Below are 25313 nucleotides of genomic sequence, written 5' to 3'. Positions count from 1 at the left end.
TTCGTGAAGCATCTTCTGCTTGAAAAACTCATCTGGGTATGTCTGAAAGACATTATTTGGACATACCCTAAGAATGCTTGTTAGGCATCAGCTATAAAAGATGTATTGTCTCCCTTTGACTTAGGAATCCCTACAAGTCATGGAGCTGGCCCATAGCTTAGGGATAAAAGCTTGTTACAGAGAAAAACTACATCCAATATTTGGAAGGATTCAAACTTTCGAATAGTATGTAGGTTTTAATTGTAACTCACATTGTTTGCAGAATAGACCAGGAATTATACAGCCAGCGTAATAATGATTGGCTAGTGGCAAGGAATGGACCGTGATGGTCTATCAGGATTGCCATATGTTTACTTTGATTGATTGTTTTCAGTTCCTCTGATCTTCTTCCTCATACTAATAACCCAGTCATTTACTATTTGTTATGTATAGAGGTGAGTGAGCTGTCAGGTTTTTCCTCTAGGCATCGAATTTTCTAGACAACTTGACTGAATAAATTCATATTGATCCTATAAGTTTGAAATATTGAAAATCCTCTATATTCTCCAAAGGAATTGAGATGTTTTAGGTCAAATTATAACTATGGATCGTTTGGAAATCATGGCATGAATTTTAAGGCAACTAGTAGCATTGGGTTTACGTAAAAGCACTGGTCACAAAAATGTTTTATATCAGTGATGTGAAAGAAAGCCACGATCAGGGCGGGTTCTATAGATTATTTATTGATATGTATTGCAATGAAAAAAAAGAATCAAAATGTTGGCAAATTCTATTAATTGACCGCATTTAGAGGCTTCAGTTGATGTGAAAATGGTCCTTTTTGGTAATGTTTTAATCCTGTGATATCACAATGGAAAATGTGTCATGAATTGATATAGGTTAATCTATGCCTAGATATACAAAAAACTGATCTGTCGGTCGTCTAGATTTGATCAGAGGGGTTTTCTCGTATTCTTAAATGTATAAAATTGCAAAGTGTTTGTGAAATCAAGCAACTTTGCAATTTGCCTTTTATTTAAAATCCACTCTGTTCCCAAGAAGCTAGGCTTTCTAATTTTACAGTTCAATGCTCAATCCAGAGAGCTTGTGAGTAGCGCGCCTTGTCTAGGAGAACGGCCACTGCTGATAGACTGCGGAGGTAGATGATCTCGTAGGGAGAGAGCGCAGCTGACCGGATCACTGGATCCAGCTAGATTCAGTGTCTTGCACTTCCCCGATGCTGTGAAGGCAAAGCTACTTCTGCTTGCAGCATCAGAAAGTACACAAAAAGGGTTTGTGCCAGGCCTGGACTGGCCCAAAGGAGAACAGCAGAATCCTCCAGTGGGCCCCCATGCAAGAGTGGGACACCACTCTCTTATACACTACTGGTGGGCCCTTGGCACCCCAGTCCAACACTGTCTTGTGCACATGACCATATTTTCGATGTGCGTTTTGCAAGAGCAGCTTCGTGCAGGGGTCCCTCGACACTCGGTTGGTGTAAAATCACGAACATGTGCATAGCGTTAGAGGTTATAATGGGTACATGTGGTATCCGTAGAAAAAACAGATATCACATGCATTGGAAACACACTCGTGCGAAGGAGCTTTCCTCGGGCAGGTGTCTGAACAGTCGGAACCCGGTCCTGCTCTGTCCTTATCTATTTGGATGTCTGCTGATATGTATTGACATGACATACAAGAGTTAAGTACTGTCCTGATTGGGTGCACTTTGTCGCAGTGGGATGGCTTTTAAGCTTTGATCAAAATAGTGTTAACCAAGTACCCTATGTTATTCTCATGTACTATCACTATTTATCCACTTACTCACAGGGTATTTATTCATCTTGTTTTTACCTTTGTTTTTTTCTGTTAAATGGCCACAGTGTGAATGCACACCTATGAATTGCACTTGCACCAGCATATGCTCCGGCTCATTTTTTTTGTTTTGTCCCTTATTTACTATAAAAGATGGCTGGACCATACAAAACAAATAGTTTTTAGCTTTCTCTGCCCCTCTTATTTTCTCATAGGTTGTAAACTCGTGCGCTGGGCGACATCAACACTTTCTTATAGTGTGGATTCTGTAGGATTAAGGTGAAAAATCAACCATTTTGGGATGAGTGAGATGAGCCGGATGCTATGATGTCACACGACGAGTTCTATATTATAGGAATCCGGTCCCTCTTTGGTGCTGTTTTTTTACGCATTTTATCTCCTTTGTAGCACATGATGGTGCACGCTCCATTTTTCTATACACGGGTTCGCCACATAGAATGGCTGCTTCCAGTAAAGGCATGGACCACTTTAACTGTAGGAATGAAATGATCCTCATCCTAATACTGTGCGCTGAATAAATAGTCATGAAGCAGAGAGAATGAGTAATTAGGAGGTAGGTAGTGGATTTTAGCAGATGTTTGTTAGAGTCAATGCACCTTTAATGATGCAGATAACATCTAGTGTTTCATTACCATTTCCTCAGAATCCAATTAGCTATAATTCCTTCAATATTTATAGTGAGCTGGGAACATTCTTATGTCTTCATTCTCCTCCGAGCACAGACTGGAGGACCTGTAGCATGTCGCAGCTAACCACATGTGATGAGGCTATATTAAGCATTTTTACATTCATGAATCTGCCTTGCTTTCCTTTGAGGATGAAAAATATATATCATGAGACAAGGCCACAGCTCATTACACAGTCACAAAATGAATATTTCCTGATATAATGCTTTCCACAATTACAGGATGTCCTTTACTTTTATTTTTGCACTTATCCAGTAGTTTTTATCTACAATACAAGTTTACAATAACACACTGTGCGTGTGCGCGTGTGTGCACGTGTACATGTGTGTGTATGTGTGTGCACGTATGTGTGTGCGCGTTTAATAAAAAAAAATCATACTTTTTAATATTAAAGTCCTTTGGACTAAATAATTTTTATTGTTCATTTACTTCTTAAGTCTAATATTAGCCTATAGTATGTGCACACAACGTTTTTCAAGAAGTCTTTGCAGAAACTGATTGGAAACTCTACAAAAAACCCTCCAAAATTTCTAATTTCTACTCAGTTTCTGCTTCAAAAAATCAACAAAAGACTCTTTGTGTGCATAGCCGCTGAACAAAAACTCTCCAAATCCTCCTCCAAGTCTGAAAAACTTGGAGATTCCACTCAGTTTCTGCATAGAAAAGTCAGCAAAATGACTCCATGCGCACAAAGCTTTTATGACCGAATTATGGCGTAAAAAGCTTTGAAAAGTTACAAAATTTTGGCACAACATGAGGCTTAATGAATCAGTAGCATCTGGCTCCAGCATTCCCCCTCATTAAAACCAGCTTTAAAAAATGCCGTTTTTGATGAATTGGGGCCACAATTTTTGAGGAGTTTTTGCATTTTGAGAAAGATTTGAAAGTTTCTGCTCAATTTCCACTCGGTATCTGTTAAAAAAAAATCAAACATAGCCTAAAAGTATGTTCACGCAGAGTATTTTCAGGAGGTTTTGGAGCAGACACTCAATGGCTATGTGTGCACACTGAGTCTTTCGCAGAGCTGAGCAGAACCTCTTAACAGAAACTGATCAGAACCTTCCGATTTCTGAGACTCCCACCAATCCTGAGAACCAGGTGAAAGGAGTGGTGCAGAGATTAAAGGGGTTGTGCGGCCTTAGCCTACAAGTCTGCAGTCACTCTATATGTGCAATGAGGATTCTTCGGTGGTGGGAGTGGCAGGTGCGTGACTGCAAGTATGTGATTTGCACATACACGGTCGTGTGCCAACTAGACGTGTGAGGTCAAACTCAATGCAAGTTTCTGGTCAGAATGTGGCTAGAAGTATGCACATCTCATGCTTGTGGTCACTTGACCGCCCAATCCCAGCTCCAGCACTGGAGAATTTTCACAGCGCGCAGTGTGCATAATGTGAGGATTCATATAGTGACTGCAGACTTGCAGCCTAAGGCTGGACAACCCCTTTTAATAATGTTTACTGCCCCTCAGTTTATTCTTATGGTAGTGCCAATGACAAGCAGCACTCAGCTATCTCTGTTCCATTTACACAGGGCTGTTCAGAGCCCCCGTTCTTGGGATAAGTTGAGGCCCTAATAGTTGATCCCTCAGCTATAGGGAAGTTATTCCCTATCCCATAGATGGGTTTTAACTTTGACATACAAAGCCATCCACAACCTGTGTCCTCCATACATCTGTAACCTCGTCTCCTTGTATTTACCTGCATGCAACCTCCGATCCTCACAAGATCTCCTTTTCTACTCCCCTCTTATCTCCTTATCACATACAAGATTTTTACCGCGCATCACCCCTACTCTGGAACTCTCTACCACAACATATCAGACTCTCGCTTACCGTGGAAACCTTCAAAAAGAACATGAAGACCAACCTCTTCCGACAAGCCTACAACCTGCCGTAACCACCGATCCACCAAACTGCTGCACGACCAGCTCAACCCTCACCTACTGTATCCTCACCCATCCCTTGAAGATTGTGAGCCCTCGCTGGCAGGGTCTTCTCTCCTCCCGTACCCCTCCTCACATGTAAAGAGCCATGGAATAAATGGTGCTCAAATAAAAAATAATAATAATAACTTTGAAACTTGAGAATACCTATATAGCTTGAAATCATCATAAATGGTCTTATTAGGATTCATCTCTGTCCCATCTAACAAACTCAACTTTTCCTACATGATAAGCCCAGATATACTACATCTTTATAAAGTATCAGTGTTAAGGAGCAAAAAAAGCATAGTAGAAGTAATAGCAACAATATAAAACTCTGGAATTACATTAAAGAGGCTGTTCAATGCATTAAGAGGTTGTTGGACAACCCCTTCTCAATCTCTATGTTTCCTCCTATTAAAATAATAACTCTTACACTCATCTTATGAATGGGAAACCGAGGAGGAAAAAAAGACAACAAGCTAAGTCTAAGAAAACCAGAGAAGTTGGTAACTATGCAGATTGCAGATCCCTGATCTTACCCGCACAACTAGCAGCAGTCGTGGAGCGTTCCTATGTTGGTCCTAGACACCTCGTCACAACCGGAGAACTACATAAGCCTAAAGCAGGAAAAGAGGAAAACTAACTGCCCCAGAGCAGACCCCAAAGGAAAGACAGCCCCCCACATGTATTGACGGTGAAACAAGATGAAAGTACAAACAAAGGCAGGAAAATAGGCTGAGCAAACGATGGGGCCCAGCTAACTAAAAAGGACAGAAAAGGAAAGACACTGTCTGCAATCTGCCCAAAAAAACTACAAAAATATTGTCCAACACTTCTGATAGCAAAATTAACCCTGAAGTCACTAGACTTCTAAACCTATATCAGCACTCTGAAATATTCTGAGACAGAGCAAAAAAGAGGCCAATCTAATAAGGGACAAAAAGCAGATTTGCAAATACTGATTAATAGGAGTGGAATTGCAGCATAGCCCCAGCAGGGGCAGGCTGATTACACAAAAAACTGAATTGACCAACAAGCGCAAGTGTGAACATTAGCAAAAAACAAACTTAACTTGAGAAGACTGGAAGAGAGCTGAAGTCCAGGACCTGAGAAGCAGACTGAATCACCAGCACCCGGATAGGGCGTTGGCTGTCTTATATCCAGTCTGATACTCCAGAGATCCAATTGTTATCTTCCTCATCAGGTGGCAGATCACTACCACTTAAACCAACCGCACTACCTCCTGTCACCACCAGAGGGAGAACATAAGGGGAACTCTCAACTGGTGGAGCAGAAAATGAGTTCATGAAAGTATCCCCAATTGAGGAGGGGTCACCGAACCCTCATCCATGCCACCAGGACGATCAGGATGGGCCCGGTGAAAAGCACAAACCAATTTATTGGCATGAATATCAGAGGCAGAGACCCAAGAATTATCCTTCTGGCCATAACCCTTCCATTTGACCAAATACTGGAGTCTCCGTCTAACCAAACGAGAATCCAATATTTTCTCTACCTCATATTCCACATTGCCTTTAACCAATACAGGATCAGGAGGTGCCGCCACAGGAACTACTGGCTCAACAAACCTCTTCAACAGTGACTTGTGAAATACGTTATGGATTTTGAACGTAACTGGAAGAGCCAATCGAAAAGAAACAGGATTAAGAATCTCCAAAATCTTATAAGGTCCAATAAATCTTGGCTTAAATTTTGGAGATGCAACCTTCATAGGAATATTCTTAGATGACAGCCAAACCATATCACCCACTTTAAACCGGGGGCCAATGGTCCTACGCTGGTTGGAAAAATGCTGGGCCTTTTCCTGAGAGAGTGACAACTTATCCACCACTTGGTCCCATATCTGCTGCATTCTCACAACCACAGTGTCCACACCTGGGCAGGACCAAGATTCCACTTGCCCTGAAGAGAATCGAGGATGAAACCCAAAATTACAGAAAAAGGGTGACATCAGAGTGGCAGAACTAGCTCTATTGTTCAGCGCAAATTCGGCGAAGGGCAAAAATGAGACCCAATCATCTTGATCAGCAGATATAAAACATCTTAAATAAGACTCCAGGGTCTGGTTTGTTCTCTCAGTCTGCCCATTGGTCTGGGGATGAAACGCGGAGGAGAACGACAACTGAATTCCCAGATTGGAACAAAAGGCTTTCCAGAATCTGGAAACAAACTGGACCCCTCTATCGGACACAATGTTCTCAGGAATCCTGTGTAACCAAACCACCTGTTGTAAAAACAAGGGCACCAACTCAGCGGAAGATGGCAACTTTGGGAGTGGTACAAGATGGACCATCTTCGAAAATCTATCACAAATCACCCAGATAACAGTCATTCTCTGAGAGACAGGAAGATCAGAAATAAAATCCATTGAGATATGGCTCCATGGCCTCTTGGGCACCGGCAGGGGCATCAGCAACCCACTAGAACGAGAGCAGGGTTTAGACCGAGACCAAGTCCCACAGGACTGTACAAAATTCCTGACATCACGAGATAAAGCAGGCCACCAAAACGACTGACTCACCAAATCTCTGGTACCAAAAATACCCGGATGACCAGCCAATGCGGAGCAATGGACTTCAGACATCACTCTCTTTCTCCACTGGTCAGGAACATACAATCTTCCCATAGGGCAACGCTCAGGTTTATCCTCCTGAAATTCCTCCAGGGCGCGTCTCAAATCGGGCGAAATGCAGAAAGAACTACCCCCTCACCTAGTGTAGTAGTACTCTAGGTCACATTAAGAGAATCAGCAAAGAAACTCCTAGAAAGGGCGTCTGCCTTAACATTCTTAGTGCCCGGAAGAAAAGAGACTACAAAATTAAAACGCGTGAAGAACAAGGCCCATCAAGCCTGTCTAGGATTCAAGCGTTTGGCTGACTCCAGATAAATCAGATTCTCGTGATCGGTGAGGACCACAAATTGATGTCTAGCTCCCTCCAACCAATGTCTCCACTCCTCAAATGCTCATTTCATGGCCAACAATTCCCAATTCCCCATGTCATAGTTGCGTTCAGATGGGGAAAACGTTCGAGAAAAGAAGGCACAGGGATTTATCTTAGAAGTCACAGGGTCTTTTTGGGACAACACAGCTCCTGCACCAATCTCAGAAGCGTCCACTTCCACTTGAAATGGAAGTGAGACATCAGGTTGCAGTAAAACTGGAGCTGAAGTAAATCTCCGCTTAAGCTCCTGAAATGCTGAGACAGCCTCAGGAGACCAATTCAGCACATCAGCTCCCTTCTTGGTCAGATCAGTCAGTGGTTTGACAATACTAGAAAAATTACCTATAAATTTACGATAGAATTTAGAAACACCCAAAAACTTCTGGAGAGCCTTCAAAGAAGTAGGCTGAACCCAATCATAAATGGCCTGTACCTTGGCCAGGTCCATTTCAATAGTCGATGGAGACAAGATAAATCCCAAAAATGAAATCCTCTGTACACCAAAAAGGCACTTCGATCCCTTAACAAACAGGGAATTCTCCCTCAAAATCCGGAACACAGTCCGGACATGTTCCACATGGGAACCCAATCACTAGAAAAGATCAAAATATCATCCAGATAGATGATCAAAAACTTATCCACAAAGTCTCGGAAAATATCATTCATAAAGGATTGGAAGACAGAAGGGGCATTAGAGAGCAAAAAAGGCATCACCAGGTACTCAAAATGTCCCTCCGGAGTATTAAACGCCGTCTTCCATTCATCCCCGTGCTTGATGCGAATAAGATTATATGCCCCCCTGAGGTCAAGCTTAGTAAACCAGCAGGCACTCTTAACTCTGGAGAATAAATCAGACATCAGAGGTAACGGGTACTGATATTTAACCGTCATCTTGTTAAGGGAATGATAATCAATACACGGTCTTAATGAACCATCTTTCTTGGCCACAAAAAAAAAAGCGCCTAACGGTGATGAGGATGGTCTAATATGACCCTTCTCCAACGACTCCTTAATATGGGATTGCATAGCATCATGTTCGGGTACAGATAAGTTAAAAAGCCGACCCTTGGGAAATTTACACCCAGGCATCAACTCAATTGCACAGTCATAACTCCTATGAGGAGGCAAAGACGCAGACTTACCCTCACTAAAATCAGAGAAATCAGCCAGATAATCAGGAATATCATGAGACTGAGGAGAGGTGGAGAAAACAGGAGGGTCCCTAAGAACACACTGACAACCCCAACTCACCACAGACACAGATTTCCAATCCAAAACTGGGTTATGAGTTTGCAACCAGGGGAACCCCAGAACAATAGTATCATGCAAATTATGCAGCACCAATAATGTACAATTTTCTTGGTGGTCTGGGGCAACTCGCATTATCACCTGGGTCCAAAACTGAGGTTTATTCTCCGCCAAAGGAGTGGCATCAATACCCCTTAAAGGAATGGGCATCTGCGGAGGCGTCATGGGCAAACCACAACGTTTAGCAAAGTCCAAATCCATCAGATTCAGAGCTGCTCCTTAATCCACAAAAGCCTTAGTGGAAAATGTGGACAAGGAGCAGATCAGAGTAATTGCCAAAAGGAACTTAGGTTGTATACTGCCCAAAGCAAATGTGTGTGCAAAATGTTTCTCTCGTTTAGGGCAGACAGAAATAGTATGAGAGGCGTCTCCACAGAAAAAGCACAGCTTATTACGCCTTCTAAACTCCCGACGTTGCGCCCTAGGCAAAACCCATCACATTGCATAGGTTCAGACATTTGTTCAAAAGGTGGCAGCGCCTCCCGTGTAGTTTTACGTTCACGTAAACGCCGATCAACTTGAATGGCTAATGACATAGAGCCATCCAGATCAGAGGGAACAGAAAAATCCCACCATAACATCTTTTACGGTCTCTGACAAACCATTCCGAAAGAGAGCTGCCAATGCACTATCATTCCATATAGTAAGGGCCGCCCACTTTCGGAATTTTTGACAGTACAACTCTGCAGGATCCTGACCCTGGTTTAATGCCAACAGGATTTTCTCAGCTTGATCAACGGCATTAGGTTCATCATACAACAACCCCAAGGCCTGAAAAAATGCATCCACATTAGTCAGAATAGGATTTTCAGTTGTCAGAGAAAAAGCCCAATCTTGGGGATTGCCACGCAGCAAGGAGATGACAATTTTAACCTGCTGCACACAGCTCCCCGATGAGTTAGGCTTCAAAGCAAGAAATAATTTACAATTATTCTTAAAATTCAGAAGTTTAGACCGATCCCCAGAAAACACATCAGGAGTAGGAATCTTGGGTTCAGCAGCATGTGACTGAATAAGGTAGGTGGAAATTCCCTGTACTTCAGCAGCAAGCTGCTCCACACGATCAGACAGTTGCTTAATCTCAATTAGGAAAAAAATCCTCCTACGGTCCCAGAGAAAAAGAAGAAAAAATACATAATAAAAAAAAAAAGTCTGACACTTTTTTTTTTTCTTTCTCTAACAATTCTTTCCTGATTTTGAGTACCCTATAATCTGCAGTATGGCTGGTGATTCTGTTATGAATGGGAAACCAAGGAGGAAAAAAAGACAACAAGCTAAGTCTCAGAAAACCAGAGATGCTGGTAACTATGCAGATTGCAGAACCCTGATCTTACCCGCACAACTAGCAGCAGTCGTGGAGCGTTCCTACGTTGGTCCTAGACGCCTCGTCACAACCGGAGAACTACATAAGCCTAAAGCAGGAAAAGAGGAAAACTAACTGCCCCAGAGCAGACCCCAAAGGAAAGACAGCCCCCCACATGTATTGACGGTAAAACAAGATGAAAGTACAAACAAAGGCAGGAAAATAGGCTGAGCAAACGATGGGGCCCAGCTAACTAAAAAGGACAGAAAAGGAAAGACACTGTCTGCAGTCTGCCTAAAAAAAACTACAAAAATATTGTCCAACACTTCTGATAGCAAAATTAACCCTGAAGTCACTAGACTTCTAAACCTATATCAGCACTCTGAAATATTCTGAGACAGAGCAAAAAAGAAGCCAATCTAATAAGGGACAAAAAGCTGATTTGCAAATACTGATTAATAGGAGTGGAATTTCAGCATAGCCCCAGCAGGGGCAGGCTGATTACACAAAAAACTGAATTGACCAACAAGCGCAAGTGTGAACATTAACAAAAAACAAACTTAACTTGAGATGACTGGAAGAGAGCTGAAGTCCAGGACCTGAGAAGCAGACTGAATCACCAGCACCCGGATAGGGCGTTGGCTGTCTTATATCCAGTCTGATACTCCAGAGATCCAATCATTATCTTCCTCATCAGGTGGCAGATCACTACCACTTAAACCAACCGCACTACCTCCTGTCACCACCAGAGGGAGAACGTAAGGGGAACTCTCAACTGGTGGAGCAGAAAATGAGTTCATGACACACTCACCTCTGGTGCCAGCGTCATTTGCACTGATTGCACTGGTGATTGCACTGGCTCTCCCAGGGATCTCGTGAGATTGTTATGTCATGCGATCTCTGTGACCTGTTAGCGCTGGCTTCATCCAGAGGAAGTGAGAGAGTGGCAGCTTTCATTTCTTTGGATATATGTAATTTGTCCATAGGAGGGTAGAGTGAAACCACCACTGATTGGCCACGGGGATTGCGTGACATAATGTCATGAGATCCCCGGGAGAGCCAGTGCCAACACCACTGGAACAGCACTGGCACTGGAGGTGAGTATAGGTTTTACTATTTTACTCGGGGGAAACACACGGATTGAGAAGGGTTGCTTGATTAGTGGATGAACCCTTTAGAAAGAGGGTGCAATTTTCTTTAAAAAATAATAGTAAATGAGACTAAAATGGTGACATTATGATAAAGTCATTTAGTGGTGATCAATAAAGTCTCATTCAGCCCTTGGCATTGAAAATCAATAGATATAGTGAATGCACACTCGGTAACTAAGATGGATTTTGCCGCCGAACGTGACCCCTATTTACCATACAATTATCGAGCATTATTGTCTGTAATGTTTTATGCAGATGCGGTTTATGTAAAATCCTCAGCCATGTGCTCATGAGACGTAAATTCACTTTGAAGTACCATTTAAGTGCAGTGATAAAGAGCATTCATGGAAAATCATTCAATGAACGTCAGGCTGGGAAATTGTGAATAAATACTCCATTTACTGTTGGAATTTAAAACAAATTTCACTTTGAAGAAGAGGATCGGTCCCTTACAGATGTGCTTTGCTACACTCTTTGAAATTAGCAATTTGATGAACTGTCGCTTCGTAAGTTTTGTGATGAGTCTATTCGTATTGGAGAGGCAGGATGAGATAAGCACCTGCTGGTTTATCCACCGAGCGATTATCCACCAGAAGCAAACAGAATTCATTTCAAAACCATTGCAAATAACATGCTGAAAGGTGTAATGCCAAAGATATACCAAAAAGGTTGTCGGAATTCCTCGGAAAGTGCACCCTGTTGTGTCGCCCCTGCCTGAAATTTTGACAGACGAGTAGTGAAGAGTATGTTAATTGTTGCCTCCGAGTATCAGGGGTCAGACCCAAGGCAAATGATCGTAAAATGCACTACTGCATGCAAGTCTAGATCCATCAATCACTGCTCCGCCATATGCAGATAGTATATGTCACCTACCATTGTGTACACCAAGTGCTATGCAATCTACATGCAGGAATTAGGGTCACTGGGACTAATGTATGCCAGAATACTGATCGAGTTTCCACCTAAAAAGCACTTGCAAAATCCTTACTTACATTTACCTATCAAATTGCCCGCATTTGCAAACCACTTTTCTGAAATATGATAATAAAAGTACTAAGAGAAAAACAATAAAAAAGACGTCCAAGGTCACATGACTAGCAAGGGCCAAATTACTCACACACAACAAATATATCCCTTTAAGTTTGAGGAGAAAATCAAAGGATTACGACGTATTAGAAAAGCTCAATGGGGTAAATAAAGATTTGCGATAAAGTAAAGATCTATAAATATGGTCAAAAGCTGAATTTCCATCTGTTAGAATTTAGGGACACCATTATAAAAACTGCATCCCTCAAGGTGCTCAAAACCACATTCATGAAGTTTATTAACCCTTCAGGTGATTCACAGAAAGTTTTAGAATGTGGGAGGAAAAAATTTAACAAAAATTTTACTTTAGACCCCAATTTATTTATTTCCACAAGGGTAACAGGAAAAAATAGACCCCAAAACTTGTTGTACAATTTCTAATGAGTGTGCCAATACCCCATTTGTTGGGGGAAAATCACTGTTTGGAAACTAGACCCCTCAGGGAATTTATCTAGATTTGTGGTGAACACCTTGAATTCCCAAGTTCTTCACAGAATTTTACAACATTGCTCTGTGAAAATGAAAAAAAAAAATTTCACAAAAAACTGTTTTTAGCCCCTTTTTTTTCATTTATACAAGGATGGCAGGAGAAATAGTATCCAAAAATGCATTATGCAATTTCTCCTGATTATAACGATACTCCGTATGTGGTCGAAAACTACTTTTGAGGCAGTGTCTTCAGACAGGAAGAAGCGCCATATTGGAGTTCAGGTTTTTCTGGAATGGTTTACAGGTGCCATGTTCCATTGGCAGAGTCCCTGAGGTGCCAGAACAAAAGAAACCCCCATATATGACCCCATTTTACAAACTACAACACTCCCCAATGAATTCATCTAGGGGTGCAGTGATCATATTGACTCCACCTGTGCCTCACAGATTTCTATACTATTGAGCAGTGCAGAAAGAATAATTACATTTGTAACGCAAAAATGTTGTTTTAGCCCCAAGTTTTAATTTTTCTAAGGGCAAATAGGAAACAAAATGGACCTTAGTTTGTTGTAGCAATTTCACCTGAGTGCGCAAATACCCTACATGTAACCAGGAAGTACTTTTCAGGCATAGTGCAAAGCTCAGAAGGGAAGGAGTGCCATATTATAGTGCAGATTTTACTATTATGGTTTGCTGGTGTCATGACCCTCTGGGAGATTCCCTGAGATGGCAGAACAGCAGAACCCTTCATAAGTGACCCCATTTTACAAAATATACCTCTTGATGAATTAACCTAGGGGTGCAGTGATCATATTGACACTACAGGTGTGTCACAGAATTTTATACCATTGGGCTGTGAAGAAAAAATAATTACATTTTTAAAACAAAAAAAATTGTTTTAGCCCCAGATTTTACATTTTCACAATGAGAAATGGGTAAAAATGGCACCACAATTTGTACCACAATTTCTGCTGACTGTAGAAATATTCCATATATGGCTGTACAGTGCTGCTTTAGCCATACAAAGAGGGATGAAGTGCTATTTGCCTCCTGAAGTGCAAATTTTCTTAAAATAGTTTGCAGACTCCATACACGTTGCCCCTAAGTGCTAGATGAGTAGAATTCCCCTTCAAGTGACCCCATTTTGGAAATTATGTTCCTTTGGGAATTTATCTACAGGTGTAGTGACAATTTTGACTCCATTGGTGTTTTAAAGTAACAAACAACAGTGGATGTTACTTTGTAAATTGCAAACTGCATTGTAGTGACCAGTACACTGTCGTGACCAGTATATTGTGGTGTCCAGCTCATGCGTTTGTAGACATGCATCAGTAAATTAATCAGGCTGTCATCGTTACAGAAATGCCAAACATGGAGGCTAAATGTGGTTTAGACACACTGTGGGGCTCAGAATGGAGGAAGCATAGAATTTGCTGAATTTTTTTGGGGTGCGAAGAGCCATAGCGCTTTTCCAGAGCATTAGTGCTTCCAGTAACATGTAAGCCCCCTATATTTCCATTGACAGATGACAGACATGAGTGGGTGCTTCCTATTTTTGTGGATTGAGTTAAATATTTTATTGGGAACATTTTACAAAACGTTTGGGATCACACTTATCCGGCGCTCTGCGCGGGACACTTACATCAGGGTCGCCATCTTAATCACTGAGTGACATGATTCAGATGAGTCTCTCACCATAATGAGGCAGCAGAGTTACCCCGGATTCCATATGGCCTCTGTTCAATGGTTTCCTTCTGTTAAGAAGTGCACAAAACTGTGGCGGACCGCACTTTTATGCACTCCTAAAAAGACGGACACCACCGGATAATAGGACAGACGGTGTCCACATCTGCCTCATTATAGGGAATCTTCTGCCTGGGGTTTCATCAGAATCTCATATTTCAGAGATTTACATGTAAACCCCAGTGTAAGCGTTCAGCGTAGAGCGCAGGATAAATGTGAGCCGAGCCATACTGCGATCTTTGGGAGGCAGAAAGAACAAATCAACAGCAGGTGAATAATCGGTTGTATTTATATCTTATGTCGTTTGTGGTGCGGTATAAGTGATAAGGTGACTTTATTCTTCGGGTTGGTACGATTATAGCGATACCAGTTTTATATCAGGTTTTTATGTTTGGCTGCTGTCACACAGTGAAAGACCCTTTTTTTAAAAAAAAATAGTCATTGCCTCACCATATTTTGATAGCTATAATTTTTCCACGTTACGGTCTACACAGTCATGTGATGGCTTGTTTTTTGCGGGACAAGTTGTCGTTTTTATTGGTACCATTTTCGGTTGTGTAACTTTTTTTGATCGCTTTCTAATTTCGGGAGAGAGAATTAAAAAACCACCAATTCAGAACTTGTTTTTTTTTTTGTTTTTTTTTTAATGACGTTCCACTTGTGGTAAAATTGATAAGGCAGCTTTATTCTTTGGATCAGTATGATTACAGCGATACCACATTTAGATCTTCTTTTATGTTTTGTCGCTTTACACAGAAAAAACTATTTTATAGAAACAATAATCACTTTTGCATCGTTTTAGTTTGAGAGCTATAACTATTTTATTCTTCTACTATTGGAGCTGTATTTCAGATTGTTCTCTGTGAGACAAGATGGAGTTTTCAGAGATACCATTTGCATTTATATTTGTCTTTTTGATCACATTTTATTCCACTTTTTATTGGTGATATGATGAAAAAGCATGTTTTTTTCCCTGTTTTTTTGTTGTTCTTTTTTTTACAGTGTTCACTGAAGGAGTTAACTAGTATGATGTTTTATGGGGCATCACATCAAACTTGCACTTTTTTGTTTACTTTTCTTCTTACATAAAAATAGAAATGTATCCGTAAAATGTATATATATATTTTTTTTAATTATTTTCAGATTTTTTTTCTAATATTTTAACATTTTTTTTTTCTTTTTTACTTTGTCCTACTATGGGACTTAAACTTTCAGCAGCCTGATTGCTGTTTTAATCCATTGCAGTGCTGTACTGACACAAGCCCCTGAGATCATGCTCAGTGCAGATGGGCTTACTTCTCTCTGCCTCTTTGCTAAATGCTGTGATCGTAGCATTTAGGGTATTAAAGTACTCCTGGAACTGACAGCCGAATCAGTCTGTCAGAATCAGCTGACACCAGGCAGCGATCACCCGCACACATCCCTTGTGCTTGCAAAATCGCCTGGACGTACTCATTACGTCCAAGGTTGGCAAGAGTACCATCCAACAATGACGTACTGAGTACGTCCAAGGTTGGAAAGGGGTTAAGCTGTGCAATGCTCTTCTGGGAAATATGCAAATTGTCTCTTCAGAGAGAAAGAGGACTAGATATCTAGTGCCAACTATTGGAAGTAGAATTCCTAAAAGTCAATGTCGACCTTCTAACAAGCCTTACCACATGACTTAGGATAAAAGCTAAAACCAAAATCTCAATTTGCAAATTGGCTTTAATCCTAAGTCAGGTGGCAAGGGTCATTAGAGGACTGATATTGGCTTTTAAGATCTCTACTTCCGATAGGTGACTTTAGAATTCTAGTCCTCTTCCTCTCTGAAGAGACAATTTGCGTATTTCCAGAGGAGCATTGCAAGGCTTAAAAGTCTCCTCACCTTGGCATGTCAGTCTTGACATGTCACTTTCTGCCATGAGAAATGTTACCCAAACTAATATGATGTAATATTAACTTTTAGGTAATGATAATAATTTATTAATAAATTTGTATCATTTCTGCTGTTTGTATTAATTTGTATTAGTATGCCTATACAATCCTGATGCAATCTCAATTAGTGGCTTCCAAGGCCAGCAGAATATTGTCATGCATCAAAAGAGTAATGGACTCGCAGGACAGTGACACGATGCTGCTACTTTACAAAGCATTAATGTGACATCATCTGGAATATGCGATTTAGGTCTGGGCACCATTTCATGGAAGGGAGATATGGTCCAAAAAAGAGCTACAAAATTGAGAACAGGTATGGAAGATCTTGGGTCTTTAGAAGAAACAAGTAAAGGGGAGGGCATGAATAACTTGTGCAAGAACATAAATGGCCCACACAAAAATATATATGGTCAAAAGACAAAGGGGAACTCCCTTCGTCTAGAGAAAGAAAGGTTTAATCTCCAAAGAAGACAAGACTTCTTTACCATGAGAGCTATTAATCTGTGGAATAGCGGGAACCATCAATGGTTTAAAAAAAGGCTTAATTTATTTTTAGACAAAAATACCCTAGCTTAAATAATAATGTAAATGTGTAAAGTTTTTCTGCTGAATGTTAATCCTGTTAGTTGACATTTGGGATCAGGAGAGGAAAACCTCTTTAGAGCAGACTGGATCATGCATTATGGATGTACCTATACCCCATTCCCATTATGCTTTCCAATCCCTCACTTGAACTTTACAGACAGGTAAATGGAGTAACACTTCTGGCGATGCGTACACAGAGACGCGCCCCAGTGATACCTTGTGCCACATTCATGAAGTGACGCGCGCCTCTTAATGAATTCTAGCGTATCTTATTCCTGCACGCTCCTCATTAAGACTGCCATACAAACGCCAGTCTTATTGAATCGAGGCCATAGTATGAGGAACAAACCTTGGTGTAATGGAAGATTTTGGGCAAACATTCCTACAAATTCTATTTTAAACCCACGATATTTCCGAATAAGACTGTTCTTGTATGTTCATCGTATATTATAAGGATTTGTGCCGTAAGATTAAAATCACGTTGTTTCTTTGTGTTTTTGCAAATATTACAGTATATAAAAAAAACTTCATCTCCTCATACTGATTGCTTTACTTTCCCTCAAGGTGCCAGTGGTATATTAAAGCTAAAATGAAATCTGAAGAGAAAAGAAGAGCAAATCTGCAGAATGGAAACTGTGAGTAATTTGTTGTGCTGCTAATTTCTTCTTTGACTTTTTAGCATTTTCTATTCTTTTTCACTTAGTCTTATGAAAAACACATCTGAGAGTAAAAAGATTATGAAGAGGTAATTCTATCTATTCAGCTCAATCTAAGTGAAGCATTAAGGAAGAACAGAAGTTTAATGAATATTCTTTGTGCTGTCTGCATTATATTACATCGCTGTCATCCTGGAACACGTTGTCGTTGTTAACTCCTTCTTTACTCGAGTATAAAAATGAGCCCTAGACTGGAATCGAAACAGGATGGAATTTTGCAATGAAATATCCGTTCTGGTTCATTACAACATGGTACTTTCATAAGGCAACTTTTTTTATTTCATTGTGACAACTTTTCGAGCCAGATATCCATGACTTTCTCTTGGACATCCGGCTCAAAAAGTGTGACACCTGATTTGAATACTCTTCCACACCACCAACAAACTTTCAACCATGCATTTTGGCAGTTTGATGAAGACCATTAGATTTGCCGACTCTTCCAGGTGTCCAGGTGGTCAGCCTTTTTTTCCTGAAGTCTCCCTGACATTTTGGAAGAGTTGGCAACAATGGGATGGGATGGGAGTACAGATATAGGAGAGCAGGTCTCAATGAGTAGGAGAAAATTCTGAACATAGGAGAACATTTCCTGTCTTTGATAAGCACAACCTTCCCTTTACAGTTTTTCCTCAATCACCCTTCCATGTACCATGCATTTATTATAAAAAGACATAATCAAAGTAGTGTCAAGTTTCAAAGCTGGCCATACATGCAAAAGAAACCTCTCATCTGATTCATGCTGCACAAACAGCGGGCAGCATGATTGCAGCCAAGTATATATTTTTAAACATTCCGGTGTTTCTGAAAAGATATCCTTTAAAGCTCCACGTAGTGACCATAGCCAAAGACAAGACTAGTCCTGTGCCACCCCCTGGCTGTTTCAGTGCCGCTGCAGGTGATTGACATAGCGAGAGACCTATCAATCATCTGCAGCAGAGCAAGGAATACCCAGACTGAACCTTAAAGTGAGTCTTTCCATAGAATCCACCCTCTTAAGCCGTCAATATGTGCATGTTGTTAGGCGTCAGGTTCCGGTCGCTGCACAGCAGAAATCCCAAGCCTTGCATTCGTCAGTCTCCCATTCCTCACCGGCCACACAGGAAGCTGTTCAGCAGACTCGTCGATCCAGGCGCTCTGCTTAGACCTGCTCTGTAGGTTTAGTTGCTGCTGCCACCTCTGGTCCAACTATAGCAACACAGTCTGGTCAGCAGCGAGCTACTCCAGGGACTAAGTCCTCCTTTTGGTCCACTGAGCATGCCTGTGGGACGATCTCTCATTGGAGATCGGAGGTCACATGCTCAGGTCCTTCTCCAGCTCGGATTGGACCATCAGGAAGGTCAGGAAGGTTCTGGAAGGACGCTGCTATAAAAGGGTTGCATCGGCCATGCGCTAGTATAGACTCAAATAGTTTGGAGTGTATGATGATGGATGCATGTATCTGGTGACTGACTCATTATGAAACCCCTTCCCTTTTGATACGTATGTTGGTAGGGTTTAGAGTCCAAGTCAGCGCCAGTTAGTGGCTAGTCTATAGGCCACAGTGCATACCAGCCGTCTGCACACTAACGTCCGATGGTGTCGCCCACTACAGGGCACTATCGAACAGCGGCAAGTGACAGCCACACCGGTGCAACGCATTGCGCAACCTGTGCGCTTATCTGGCCCAACCCAGGGTGATTAGTGGCGTCCACCTGAGCGGCACTGTGCACACTTGCGCGCGTAATATATTTAACCCTTGCTGGCATCGCAGTCGCGGTGCCGAGTGCTAGCGGTCTAGAGGGACTTCAGTCCTGCGGTCTAAGAGCTGAGTTCTGTGACTATATGCTATCACTCACACTGCCGAGCTCTGTGAGCAATAACAGGCTACGGCATTTATTATTTGGCGGTTGTGCGGCTCTGTGAGATAACAGAGTCCGCCTCTGTACACATTGGGTGAGGTTAACCCCTTGTGTTCCGTTATTATACCACCATATCGTGTCCGCCATTACCGAGCAGCAGTTAACACCTCTGCACAGTGGACCCCAGGCTGCGAACGCACCTAAATACCATCTTTATTATTTGGTGCGTTCCACCAGCCCGTAACACATGTAGGTCATAGGAAGCTGAATAAATTGAGACCTTGATATCTATGATGATATCTATGATCCGATGTCTTATTTCAGAAAAATCCATGTTTTTTTAATATGTAAATGAGCTTGTAAGATTTATTAGACGTACATTGATCTCCCTGAAAATCTGCCTCCAGAGCTTATTTTAAATTAATGGGGGCCTTACTAGTGTGAGACATGTAGACCAGGAGAGCAGACTGTCAGTCATTACATTAAAAAAAGAGCACAGCAGGACTCAATAGGGGCCAAAGTACATGCAAACACTGAATACATGAGATCTAAATAGTATTATTGCTAAAAAGTACTTACAAAAAATCAACTTACAAAAATGAAGGTTCTTAGCGCATAAATTGGCCAATTAATTTATGCCCTTCAACCACGGCAAGATAACATTTCTCTGATGGGTACCTACTCTAATACTTATCAAACATGCCTCTCCTGGGCTAAAAGTCTACATTTTAAAGGGGCAGGTAGGAACCAGCACTATTTAAAACAACCCTTGGGCTGATGGGAGGAGTGCAGAGTCAGAAAATGAGACAGTCACAACCTCCAACTGTAAACTGCAAAAGACAAAAGCCTGATCAGCATCTCCATATAATGTGAATACATGCAAGCTATTAAGTAGGTTGTGACTTTCTCCCTTGGAGATGCTGGTCACATATTTGTCTTTTGTAGTTTACTATTCGAGGTTGTAACTGTCTCCTTTGGAGGTGCTGGTCTCGTATTTGTCTTTTGTAGTTTACTATTCGAGGTTGTAACTGTCTCCTTTGGAGGTGCTGGTCAGGTTTTTTCTTTTGTGGTTTACTATTGAAGGTTGTGACTGTCTTCTTTGGAGGTGCTCGTCAGGTTTTTGTCTTTTGTGTTAGTCATTACATGTCTCACACTGGTAACACCCCCTTTCAGATATCAAGCTACCATTTTATTCAGCTTCCTATGACCTACATGCCCATATAAATGGCTTTGGAGGGTTCACCCTACCGAGAGATTACCTTTAAAGTATATTTTCACCTATACTCCTTAGCATCTCAGAGAGAGATAATGTATACCTAGCTGTAATCGTCCAGCCATGAACTGATACATGTTGCTCATATGAACTTGATTTAAGATAATTCTAGGACTAAATATCATTTAACTAACAGTTATCATTTCTGGCTCCCCCACATACTGGAATTCTTGGTTTGGCCGAGTGTTCCCTATGTTCTATAAGAGAAGCTGTTGCCGAAAAGATTCTCGTCTCCCCGCTGAGTAGGAGTCGATCGAATTCCAGCTGCCTGATGTCAAGATCCATTTTTGGATCTGTGGCAGATCTGGCTTCTCAGATTAAAACTTTTTTTCCTTTCAGGCCATCAGGGGTTAATGTCAGCTTTTTCCCCCCGCTGGCCTGCTGGTGTAATTGTATTGCTGCTGGGTTTGCTGATGTGGGTGGTAACCACTCCCACCATCCTTCATGAGGTCACCTGATGCATCAACTGATTGTCGGTGTTAGAGGATTCTAGAGTGACCAAACTGGAGGAAGGAGCTGGCTGGGTGCAGTGGTGTTTTGCTGAGTTTGCTGATCTGGTGTCTTTATCCTGCTGTGCGGTGCTTTGCAGCAGAAAGCTAAGTGTTGCATTTTTTGCTACGTTGTTCCTTTTGGTGTCTGTCTTTCCATTCCTTTGTATTAGTGCAGCGGTGGGAGCAGTGCTCTCATCTGCCAGTTACCTACTTAAAGATAAGAGCAGGGCAAATGAGGGATTAGGTATCCTGTTCGGCAATGGGGTGAAAGAACCCATATAGGGATGATAGTGAGTCAGGGCACATCCTCAGAAGAGTGCAGGAGGTGTTCATTCCCGCATTCCCAATCGACAGGGCCCACTATTGTTATAGTTTCCCTGGTGTTCCCTTGTTTGTTGTGCCGTTTGGTGACCGACCAACCATTGGGTCACACTGGGTCAGTCACTCCGTGACACCTGATCTATATATCCAGCAATATAATCTGCCCGAGGACAGTCAGAAGGTCCTCATACGCATTGGATCGAAACCTGCAAAAACCAGCGGGTTCAGCTGACTTTTATCTCATATGTATAATGGCATAAAGATCTATTAAACATGGGGCTAATTCGTTAAGGCGTTTACACCAGAATTCTGTTGTAAAAGACCTATATTTTCACTCAACTCAGAAGTTGTTCAAAATCTTGCAAATTTTGGTGTTTTCAATCCTGGCCAGCTACACCAATATGGGCAGAGCGTGGGCAAAGCATAGATGGGACAAGGCGTGGTTTGACGGCCTGTCAAATTCATGAAAGGTTACAACTCGCTACAGCTCCCTTTAAGGGAGCATAATCTGCCTAAGAAGAATATTACAAAAACTTGGTGGGTGCAGCACACAGATATGTTTTTATCTAAATGTAAGAACATTTCCCTTATTGTATTTTGCATATTAAACAGATGACTTCAGGATTAAAGTGTTGGCAGAAAACCATTTCTCTTTAGACAGAATATCAAGTCTTAGTTCTTGTATGGTGACATTACAAGTAAATCATCTATAAGATTTCCTGGTCTCTGTCTCCAAATACAGATTTGTTTTGACAAGCCTGACACTTTCTGCATTTTAAAGCCCGGACAATGCACCTTGTATAAGAAGTATCAGTCTAAATTATTCATACATGCACAGCTGACTGAAGAAGCGCTTGACCACCTGAGCCATCCATAATAATGCATGCACTTTTCATCCTATCATGCCTAGAAATCACCGATTATACCACTAGGGTGTACACTCCTCGGGGCAATGTCTCACTTTGCTATATTATTATCTGTGTGTCATTATTTGCCTTAATGTTTGTTGTGTATATTATCCTATATTGTTATTATGTGGATTTACTGGATATATACAAGGGAGCTGGTAGACTGACTGTAAGGTACAATCATTTATATAATTGAATGCTGGGAATATTACTGTGAGCAAAACGCGTGAGGTCAGGAACTAGCGCTGGAGCTCTAGATGAACGCACACCGTCTAATCAGCTTGATATGGTGAAAGGAGATGACATATACTGGTATATAGCGTTATAGACTGTATCATGTTCTTCTGTATTTACAATAAGTAAAGAGGCAAAAAGGAAAAAAAGGAAACAATGTCAAGTTATGAACAGGATGGTTCGAAATCCAAAATAATTTTCCCCCTAAATCCTTATCTATTTAGTGCCATAATCTAAACTATTTTCTAATATTCTTGCATTAAAAATTCCTCATCTTTCCCTAACTACAGGATCTAACTGCTTTTTTTTTTACAATTTCCTTTTTGATGACTTTGTTTGAAAATTCTAGTGCATGCTGGGATACTCAAATGAAGCGTCATAAGGAGGCAGAGGATCCAGTCACTACCACACCCCTTTTCCATCCCTGAAACAAAGTGTGATCAGTGACGCGCGTTTCAGGGACTGGGCTAGTCCCTGTGCGATGTGCACAATGACAGTGCACCCTCTGTTGCTGACTCAAATGAGCAATAGCGACATGGCCACAGAGTGCATTGTTAGATTATTTGGGGGTAATCATTAATATAATAATATTGACAGGTTATTTATTTATTGCTGAACATATGATGACAGTTCTGTACTTTTTCTCCTACAGTGAGGTTCCCTGGTGCGAAAACCTACATTGATCCAGACACATATGAGGATCCTTCTTTGGCTGTTCATGAGTTTGCAAAAGAGATCGACCCGTCCAGGATTCGAATTGAAAGAGTAATCGGTGCAGGTAGGGCAAATATATCATTTTCTATTTTTTTGTATTTATTTCATTGTGTTGGGGGCTAATTCTCATCTTGTGGAGAATGTAGCATAATTTATTTTGACAGAGCTCCCTCTCAGTTGACTTCTATAGGCGTTCTGAAAACAAATAAACCTGTGTAGGTGAATATTATAGATTGCAATGGTTCCGTGAAAATGAAATAAAAAAATGGACTATAACTACAACTTATGAATATCTTGACCTTGTGATGTAGTAGGCATTATATGAATTATTTGGGTTTAGGAAGTTAAACTTAGGGTTTTTAATTTCATTCTGGTGGATTCTTGCCTCAAACTCTGGACCATTCCTTGCCACAAAGCTTGCAGTCTTGTCAAAAATATATACCTGACTTCTGGCACAGGGTAGATAATTCCCACAAAGGGCTTAGATGGAATGACCTCTTCCTTTCTTTTCTTCCTCCATCTGCTGCTGTCCTCCATCCAGCGCCTGGGGCGCTAGCAGCTATACGGGTCCTGCCAGCATATTGTCCTCCTCCTCTCTCAGTGCTAAGCGGAAAAGTTCTATGTTGGGCTTTTCTGCTTAGCACCGGGAGAAGAGGAGGACAACATGCCAGTGGAACTCGTACAGCTGATATTGCCCCAGGCACCAGATGGCGGACAGCAGCAGATGGAGGCGGAAAAGAAGGAAGAGGTCATTCCATCTAAGCCCATTGTGGGAATTATCTTCCCTCCGCCAGAAGTCAGATATATTGTTGAGAAGACTGCTAGCTTTGTGGCAAGGAATGGTCCAGAGTTTGAGGCCTGAATCCACCAGAATTAAATTAATAACATGTGAATATGTAAGGTTTGTGAAAATCCTACTTTTTCAAGGTGGTTGGATGTGTGGTGGTTTTTTGCTTTGTCGAGTGCTCTACTCATCTATATCTACATAAATTGACCAGGGAAATCAGCCAGAAATAAGTGTATTAATTAGTTATAAAGACGCCATTTGATACAACACATAATCCCAACATGGTGCAGAACACTATCCCCGTAACCCCTCGTACGTGAGTTTTTAGACACTATGTGCAACTGGGGAAAGACACACCGTTTTTCTGTCACTCTGTTACATTTAATATACGATATTATGTACTTCTTCTATTATGAGAAAAATTCCTGGGTTATTACCATTTACTCAGGGGAAGTATTTAGTGTAAATAACATCTTGATTGGGATATTTTAATTAAAAAGAAAAAAATAATAATAATATAAAAGATGTCATAGCGGATTCTGCATCTTTATAGTCTATTAATCAATTCCACAAGGTAGCACAAACACCCCTCCGAGGCTTCTGCAGCTTTAAACTTTGTATGACTTGTCTTATATGGGATCTGTAATGTCTTTTATGTTATTTTCTACTGGTATGAACTTATTTTACTGGATTGTTTTATCATTGCTTTAATTTGAAAGGGTTGTCTTCTCTAGAAGACCCTTCTCATAAAACTGCCTTGTGATCAGTTTCAGCTTTAGGCTCCCCCTAGTGATCATGGGTGTAACGGGGTCTTCCAAACTGGGGTACCTCTTTCAGTACCACCCCGTGTTTTCGGAGGTCCACTCTGTGTTGGCTGGAGTCTGAATGAAGGACGCTGGCTGGAATTCCTCTGAGTGCATGGGCGCATATAAAAGATCACTGCTTCTCCATGTATTTCCAGTCTGACAACACTTTACTCACAGGACACAGAATATATCACACAGATACAGAGGGCCGGCCAATAGACAGGCGTCAGGACAGACATGCATTACAAAAGCAGCAGGTGGCCGGAGCCTGCGTATGTTTACTGTGGGAATTACAAAGGTAGGGGGAGGGTGGACAC

General features: G+C 41.4%; 1 protein-coding gene across 1 annotated transcript in view; it reads left to right on the top strand.

Annotated features, from left to right (window-relative positions):
- Window positions 1-25313, top strand: part of EPHA6 (EPH receptor A6) — a 1179434-nt gene that overhangs the window by 918420 nt on the left and 235701 nt on the right. Inside the window, exons 9-10 of the mRNA XM_073584415.1 lie at window positions 17476-17546; window positions 23342-23467. Coding sequence (XP_073440516.1) covers window positions 17476-17546; window positions 23342-23467 — 197 coding nt within the window. The remainder of the gene's footprint in view (window positions 1-17475; window positions 17547-23341; window positions 23468-25313) is intronic.

The sequence above is a fragment of the Dendrobates tinctorius genome, unplaced genomic scaffold, assembly GCF_039654945.1.
Source record: "Dendrobates tinctorius isolate UK_male_01 unplaced genomic scaffold, ASM3965494v1 ptg000084l, whole genome shotgun sequence".
In the NCBI taxonomy this organism is placed as follows: Eukaryota; Metazoa; Chordata; class Amphibia; order Anura; family Dendrobatidae; genus Dendrobates; species Dendrobates tinctorius.
This window is presented reverse-complemented; position numbering and strand designations above follow the sequence as displayed.